This window comes from Camelina sativa, chromosome 19 (assembly GCF_030686135.1).
Source record: "Camelina sativa cultivar CO46 ecotype springtype chromosome 19, ASM3068613v1".
NCBI classification, from domain to species: domain Eukaryota; kingdom Viridiplantae; phylum Streptophyta; class Magnoliopsida; order Brassicales; family Brassicaceae; genus Camelina; species Camelina sativa.
In genome coordinates this window covers 15,117,829-15,127,134 of record NC_141898.1, presented here as the reverse complement: position 1 = coordinate 15,127,134, position 9,306 = coordinate 15,117,829, and the positions used below count along the sequence as shown (strand labels likewise).

Here is a 9,306-nt window from a genome sequence, read left to right as displayed (position 1 = left end):
ATCAACCAAAACACAACAAAGGTTTTTCCAAAAATCAACATTAGAGTTTTCCTCTGATTCTATACATAATATTCATGATAAAAAAGTTTGTAACGAATTTAGAAATTTCTTGTACCCAATTTCTGAAACATAAAAACAAACAATAGAATTAAGGAATATATGCATTTTGCTTGAAAGCAGCAGCACTGGTGGAGCTATTTTCTTGATATTATTTACACAAAAGTATTTATTTATCTGATGTGTAACCTTATAGTTAGAAAAATTACAAATTTACAATTCAATTGATAATTCTATAGAAATTTACTGATAGAACTAATTTTCTATCTTTTTCGGAGAATTTTAAATTGCTATCATCCAACATAACTCTTTGCATAAAATGGAGAAGTAACTTAATTAAGTTGTTTTAACATATGTACATGTGGACTAGAAGAAAAAAAAATATTATTGGATGAATATACTGAGTTGTATTAATTGTTATATTTTAATTGGTCATCTATTTAATAGAAAATGATGTGTCAGCTCCAGATTTCTCGAAATTGTTGAGTTATCATCACCTTGATAAGACATTTAAACATCGGATATAGTTGGAACAGAAGTATTGAATGTCTCAATCAGAGAGACGAGATTTGATGTTTCTTTTTCTGTGCAATCTTTTTAAAGAGTTTCTTCTACTCAGTTTTTCTTTGCAGGGTTTGCCTAACTAGTGTAATGGTAAGTATTATGCTGGCAAGATAGAATACATAACAATGGGAGAATAAGGATTAAAGGAGACAAAGATGTTTCCGTAAACATAGAGATAGATGCAAAACACCAAAGCCACAAAGATTCATCATCTCATGTATCTCTCAAACCCCAAACTCTCTCAAGCAATGCACCAATCTCCATGTACAAAAAAAAAAAAAAAAAAAAAAGAGAAAAAGAACCATTCTCACAACAGTATGTTTGTTGGTGAATATTTTTGCAGAGTATGATGATTTGGTTCTAAGAGCCATCCATGGTAATATCACCACCTGTTGTTGGCTTTGGTGGAGTTGCTCCAAAAGTGAACTCTTGAGGAGGGATACTTGAAGCAGGAGATGAAAATATAGAAGAAGTAGTACCACCGTTGAACACAGGGGCTTGTGCTTGGTTATCAATTTTAGGGAAACCAAACCCAAACGTTGGCGCATCATTGATATTCATTGCCGACATCATCCCAGATCCAAATATCGCCTGCTCAAACTCCTGCAGTTGTTGGTAGAACTCTGTACAGAAAGGAAAAAAAAAAAAGCAATGAGCAACACTGCAACAGCTTCGAGAACAATGATAAGTTTCTAATCCTAGTAAGTACTTGCCTGGACTAATGTCAGTGGTAGGTCTCCTTTGTTTAACCCACTGATGACTCTCAGCAAGTCTCCACCCTTTACGTTTCATCAAGTACCCTATAACAACCGCTGGTGATCTGCTCGTAATCAAAACACAAGAGGAATTAATACTAAAATGTACTTAAACAAGATTATGAATCTCCTACAAAAAAAAAAACATGACATGACAATCTTAAGAAAGCAACCGCAGTTTTAGATAGAAGTCAGAGAATGATAAATGTACTTACCTACTTTTACCAGACATACAGTGAACAAGAACACGTGCCTTGTCCTTCTCACATTGATCTACACAGTACAAAACAAGCAGAACAATAAGAGAATGGATTAAAAACCAAAAAAATATCAAATCAACTATTAACAAAAATTAGGAATTTGAGAATTGAGGATAGAATCATCAAACCTAAAAACTTGATAGCATCATCAAACTGTAAAACTTTTTCATTATCAAGACCATGATAAGTGAATGAGTTCCTGTATAGATTCTGGCACATAGGAACCGTCTGAAACAGAGAACAAAAACAGAGTCAACACCAAAAAAAGAAAAAAAATACACATTACTCTCAATTACCAAAACAAGAAATTTAACAGAAACCATATATGATAATCATCAATACTACACACAAACCAGAAAGAATAGGCAAAATCCTAAGTCAATTCAAAGACTCAAACCAATTCAATACTCTTTTGCTAAGTTCAAGAACCAATTCAAGAACTATCGAAAAGATCAAACAAAACCAATTCAAGAATTCAAATCAAAATCATAACACAAAAACACGAATTCTTGAAAAACTCACATTAAGAACACGAGAGATCCCCTGAGTCTTGAGAAGCTCGGAGCGAGAAGCGTTGTCGTAACTCCCGAGGTAAAGAAACTCAGGGAGGATCTCCGAGGGAAAAGCACTGACGTGGACGACTTGTTGAGGAGGAGCCGCCGTGTCGGAAGAAACAGGCATACAGTGACCACATATCCCACAAACTTCACCTTCCTCGTACTTATGGTAATGCCCACAAATCGAACAAGGGTTCTCTCTCTCTCTCTTCCTCATAATCTCAAATTCTTTGAAAAACCTAGATCCGATTTCAGATCAAAACCCAGATCAGAGGGGGAGAGAATTAGGGTTTGGGTTTGGAGAAAGATTGGAACTTTTTATGTTTTTTGAACGGAAGAATCGGGGAAGGAGAGAGACTTGAGAGTTTTTTTTTTTTGTTTATGTAAGAAGAACAGAACAAAAAAAAAAAGTTAATGAAGGAATTGGCTTTTCGTCTTCGTCGATGAGGGCTTAATACGATTCGGATAGATACGTGCCACGTGGAGTTAGATTGGTGTAAATCTCTTGAAACACTTGTGTGTTTCAGTTCTGTAAGATACGGTGAGATCTAACTCAGTCAAAATTTGTTAACTTCACATTTATTGCAGATTTACTCCACTTTTCTTTTCTTTTTTTCTCGATTTACCAAAAAAAGAATAAATATGAGAAAAGGGGTAATTTGATCAACAAAAGGGGTAAAGTTTTAACTAATAAAGTTAAACTAGATTTTAACATGTCATACACGATGGGTCTATTTTTAAAAATACTATGTTTTGAACCCACGTTACACGTGGCTTTATTTGATATATTTTGATAAAAATTATATATGATTGATTACAATAATAAAATATTATCTCATAAAAAAAATTAAAATTAGTACTAAAGAAAAAAATTAAATTTCAGATACACAATTTTTTAAAGTATAAAAATCAGTTGTGTTATAAAATCAAATCTGATTAAAAAATCATAAATTTAACTTAACGTCCAGGCGAGACAAATCAAACTGATGACCTCACATATCCTAAACCATTTTCTTTGACCACCAGAAAAACGAAACAATTTTATAATCATGAATTTAACTCGTTTTCATATTTAATTGATCGCTATCACCTATGTTTTCGTGTTTTTTATTCAATGTTTTCTTATTCTTCATATTCTTTCTTGTCATTTTCATTGTCAAATTTTGTGTAATTGTCATCGTAACTTTTACCGTTTGGTTCTTCGTTATACTCTTTTTCTTCTTTTTCCTCGTCAACTTCTTCACATTCTTCCATTGAAAAACCTTTTTTTAGACTACCACACAACTTGTTAATCCATCAAACTCCAAGAACAAAATCATTTCTTTTCTCATAAAATTTGTGAAATTCATGATTACCAGCATAGTCAACACATGCACCCAATTATTGACAGTTTTATCCATATACTTATTTGGTTTTAGATCTACGCGTTTAGAAACTCCTCAAACCAAAATCCTTACTTGGTTTATAATATTTTAAAAACATAATAAAATATACTAATAATTATATATTTAATATGAATCATATGATATATAGAAATATGAGTACACTATAAGAACATATTAATCTATACTAATAAAAAGTAGGATCTATAAGCTCCTAAGGCCGTCCACATAGGATTTTAAACAACCAATAGAAATTTGACATATCACTTATTAACATTTTATACAATTTTTAGAATTTTCTATATTAAGAATTATTTTAAACAACCTATCATGATTTGACATGTCATTCATTAACATTTTTTAAATTTACAGAATTTTTTAGAAAAAGGACAATTTTAAATTTATGGAAATCAAAGAACTAAGCACAATATCTCACATCGGCTAGAAATTTTTTAGACAATGGTTCAGAACCAGTATAAATAAGATTAATATGCTTCCAACAATGAATGAACAGAAAAACTTGATTTATCAGGTGTCCAAGTTTAAAAGTTTTATTTGGTTTGATCTGGTTTTTTATTTGATCAAATTAAAACTTTAAACAGTTTCAAAAAAATATTTTTTTGTATAATTTTTTTACTGAATAAAAAATGTAATAATTTGAAAATTATGATATGGTAATAAATGGTCTCCTAAGTATATTCAATTATAATATAACTAGATTTTAACCCGCGGTACACCGCGTGTATATACTTTTTATTATAATTTAAATTTTATATTGTATTTGTTTGTTAAATATTAGATGTTTTGCAAATAGAAGAATAACTAATTTTTTCGGACGTTTGTGCGACTAAATGTTTATATTAATTTTTTAATCCGCAATATAATTCATTTCCATTTTTTTGTTATATTTAGTTTGTTTTGTTTAGTGTTTGATGTTTTATTTAATTTTTAATTATTATAACAAAAAATAAGGATCTAAATATATAATGAGTCATTTATACGCTATGATTAAGTCACATTTTTCCTAATGATTTAATTATTTTACACAATTTTAGTTAAATCAACATAATTTATATGTCAAATATTATAATATTAATACTATTAACAAATATTAAAATGATGATTTAACCCGTGTTAGCACAAATTTAATAATATTTTATTAATGCCAACATGTTATAGACTATAACACATCTACTACATAATCATATTATATAGTATTTTAAACTTTTTAAAATTTTACGTATTTGTAATATTTTTAAATTTTATAAAGTTTTTATATATATTAATTATAATATTTAAGTGAATGTGAATCGAAGTTCTTCTTACGTTAAGAATCAAAGCTCATTGGAAAACAAAATGGGAATCAAATTGTTTTTTTCTTTAGTTGCAAAGAATTCAGAAATAGAATATCTTCAAAACACAACAGAAAATATGGTTAAATATATCATAGTTTCTGTTTCCATATTTAATTTTGCTGTAATTTTTTTTTAGTTGAAATGGAATGTAAATATTTAGGAAACAAAATCTAAAATAATGCTATTTTTGGAAATGTTTTAGGGATTAACTTTGTAAATAAGTACGAATAAAAGGGTAAAACCCAAAATGTACTTCAAAAATGTATATATAGATAGTGTGAATTGTAATCTAAGTTAGATTGTCATATATTTTACATTAGGAAATAATTTTAGAATACTTAATTTTTGAAATTGTTACATTACACTATCTAGTTTATAGGTTATGCTATGAACATATTGATTTGGCAAATTCTATATTATTTAACACAATATATTACTACTTTTGAATTTTAAATTTTCACTTAATTTGGTTAAAATGAGAAAGTATATAGAATTTCATAATACATTATGGATATGGGAATTAGATCTGTCGAGACCCATTTTCTATTGTGAAGCCCATATTCATCTGATATTATGAGAAGCCAAAATATATATATATATATATGTCTCTTTTATAATTAAACGGAAGTACACAACAATGTTTTGTAGACTATATAATTTTAATAAATTGGTTAAAAATAGGTTATACATTAATTGATAGATTAATTGGTTACAAATAGGGTATACCAAAAATCTTAAAGAGAATATTCTAAAGAATCATATCATCTAACTTACCATATTAATTTCTTTTATTAAATTATTCATCAAATAAAATATTTTGATATATAACTTAACATCTTAATTTGTTAATTATTATTATACTTCACCTCTCATTTTTATATATGATTCTATTTTTGTGAAACAAATAAATTATCATATTATTTATTATAATTAAAAAATATTTTTATTTCCGGATATAACATAAGTTGAATTTTTAAAAACAAATTTAAATTGTTCAATCTATAAAATATTCAAGCTTTAGTAATATTATTCTTTAAAAATAATATCTATTGAATTAAAAAATTTACTGAGTAACGGGTCAAAATTTGACTATTTAAATTCAATTTCATATTTTTTTTGTTGAACTTTATAATTTTATATAATGTAATAAACTTTAAATAATTTATTTTGAAATACTTTTAATATATTGAAACTTGATATAAAAGTTAGAAACTATAAACACTCTAAATTGATTTGTTATATCAATGTCAATAATATGTCACTATAATATGAAAGAATTTCAAGAAATTAAGTATATTAAAACAAAAAGTATAACAATATATTAAATTACTCATTATATAATAACTCTCTTTTTAAAAATCAAATTTACAAAATTATGTCTTATAATGACATTCAAGTCATGATGTAGAATATACATTGCTGAAATAACTTCACATATATAACCTAATACAACATATTAAAATTTTATTTTAAAATATAAAAAATATAAAATTTTGTATAAAATAAAATTTAATCATTGTTATAGCACGAATACTTATGTAAAATCATTAACAATATAAAACTTACAAAATAAGTGTCGTTTTTCAAGCCATCATATTTAGCATATGATTTTATTGCATAATGTTTTATCCAAAAAAACTTTTAAAAACAATCACATAAATTATATTTTATATAAAAATTACAATATAAATAAAATGAATTTCAACTCGTGCTCTAGCATGAGTCTTAAATGGTGTACATCCCCTCTTGGTAGAGGGTAACAACTCTCCTTAATTCATTTGATATAAAATATTTTAGTAGACTAACCCGTAAAAAACTATACATTCATCTTTATGCAAACTCTAACCCGTTTCATATAAAATATTTTCGTAGACTAACCCGTAAAAATTGTAAATATCATTGAGCGGGATGATTTATCGGTGTTGTAGTACCATATTTAAATATTTAAAATTTATATGATTGTAGATCACTCGATCCAAATCCGTCCCACCATATAATTCAGTCTATTGGTATTTAACACTTTTTAGAAAATAGAGATTTTATTTTAATTAATAGTATAAAAAAAGAATGAATTTCTTTACCAAAATATTAAAAGAAAGTAAACAAAAAAATTGGTTAACAGGTTTTCGAGTGAAGAATTACTTTTTCTGTGGATTCATAATAATAATCTTAATTTAAAAACTAACGAGTCTACACTATAATTTTTCAAAAAGCAAAATCTGATTTACAGGATTTGGACTGAAAAAGCTACTTTTTTGTGTGGATTCATTATAATAAAATGAATTAAAAACTAATGAACTTACACTATAAGTTTTTTTTATCATTGCACTGACCCATACTTTTTTTTTGATCCGCCCATGTATACTTATACAATTCGTAATAAAAAAGGTAGAATCATATCTAAATAAAATGTTTGTTGCAATTTGACCTTTGATGAAACTTTTCATTGTATACTTACCTACCTACTTGAGTCTAAACACAATTGGCACACGTCCTACGTAACTACAAAAGTACAAACTACAAAAGTTTGGGCTTAACCATATTAAAGTCCTAGGTAACTTGGTTTCATACCCACTTAGCTTTGACTCTTGTCATCGTTGACCTCAACTGATTAACTTCTTCGTCTTCTTTATCCAGTGATTCAGGGAAGGATCCCCAAACACTTCTTGTAAAATAAATAATTAAAGAACAACGTATTAACTGTTAAATTTAGGTTTATCTTAGGCTTCTAACTAAAAATCAATAGGCAATTAGTAGATTAACCCTAATCCTTTATATATTATATGATAGTCTCTTTAAACATCAGATGTGGGACTTGGTTTGTATTCCAACAATCTCCCCTTCAAACCAAGGACCATATATGGGATTTTAACACGCCTCTTCGAGATGATAACTTCATCTCGAACCGATCCCACTTGGACCGATAATAAACTCCTTTTTGGGCCCCCATTACTCAGGTTAATAAGAGACATGTCTGTATCCACTTTTTTAGGTGCACCAGAATTTTAACCTTGGGCTTTGATACCATGTTAAATTTGGGCTTATCTTGAGCTTCCAACTAAAAATTAATTGGCAATTAGTAGATTGACCCTAACCCTTTATATATTATATGATAATCTCTTTAAACATCAGATGTGGGACTTGGTTTGTATTCCAACATTAAGGGTACAAATCCTTGATAAAAAGAATAAAAGAACCAAACCTAATGATCATGAGCTTCTCGAATACTACTCACATCCTGGAGACTCACAATAAAAAATTCAGGAAACCGTGAATTACTATAACAACGAAAAAAAATCAGCCAAACAAAAGCCTCACCGAACACAACTCACCACATGTTATGCTACGTTCAAAGTGAAATCCTCCGAAAAAATTACTACCCAGCTGGAAAAAATTACTACAGCTTGAGATTGTGCATATCGTTATTCTATAAACATGGTATTTATAGAGTTCATTGGTGATGATAGTAATAGGTGTGATATGAAATCGCTAAAAAAGTGAGCAAGAAAAAGATCTTTGCAAATTATACAATTACGAATAGAAAGGAAAATAGTTTCTATATTTTAATTTTTGTAGAGTGATGGATGTATAAATTAGTAAGAGAATATTTAGATTTTAATTCTATTTTATTGCAAATTATACATTCTAATATTTACTTTCCAAAGAAGATATTTAGAGAATTAAATGTTTGTCTTGGTAATAAGGTTATGTATTTGTTTGGAAATATGAATTTAATAGGGTACTAATTATGTATTAGATTTAAGAAATAGGCTGCTAATCGGATGTATCATTCAGATTTGGAGAGAATATAGTAATCGAGTTTGAGAGATTTTGGTAATATAATTTAATAATTGTGGTCGATTTCTCTAATTGTCCTAATTGAACTTTTACAATTGTTTAGGGACCAATATTGCAAAATAGAAGTTTAAATAAGTACAAATAAAATTGTAGAACCCAAAATGTACTTCAAAAATATATATATATAGCTTCAGCTGTGTCATTTAAATTTAAGAGATCATACAGTCTCTAAAGATCTATTAACTAGAGATTTTTATGGGATTAAAAATTTAATGGATAGAGTTGTTTTTGGAAAAATCAAAATGTATGGATGTTGTCAAGCTTTTTATGGCAATAAACGTATCAAATTCGGTCGATTTAAATAGTTCCATTAATTGAGTTTCTACGAAATGTTATTTTAGAAAAATCGTTAGGGGTTAATGTTGTAAATAAAACAAATTAAATAAGTAAAACTCAAAGGGCATAAACCAAAATGTACTTCAAAAATGTTAATATAGATTTTTTTAAAAATAAAATAGTATCTTGAAGATAATATTATATGTCATATTATAGTTGAAGATAGTTTTGATGTGTTTCTA

At 27.7% G+C, this 9,306-nt stretch overlaps 1 protein-coding gene across 2 annotated transcripts; it reads right to left on the bottom strand.

Annotated features, from left to right (window-relative positions):
* Positions 1–737: 737 nt before the first annotated feature.
* LOC104766494 (protein-tyrosine-phosphatase IBR5) lies at positions 738–2,635 on the bottom strand. 2 transcript variants are annotated; one of them, XM_010490399.3, is made up of 5 exons: positions 2,159–2,635; positions 1,765–1,864; positions 1,592–1,649; positions 1,335–1,441; positions 738–1,244 (listed from the first exon to the last, which is right to left on the bottom strand). In XM_010490399.3, exons 1-5 carry the CDS (start codon positions 2,408–2,410, stop codon positions 982–984), a joined length of 780 nt encoding a protein of 259 aa, XP_010488701.1. In that variant the 5' UTR covers positions 2,411–2,635; the 3' UTR covers positions 738–981. The 2 variants fall into 2 exon arrangements, with proteins under 2 accessions (XP_010488701.1, XP_087358571.1); XM_087502445.1 differs by having other exon boundaries at positions 738–1,441; positions 2,159–2,618.
* Positions 2,636–9,306: the final 6,671 nt, after the last annotated feature.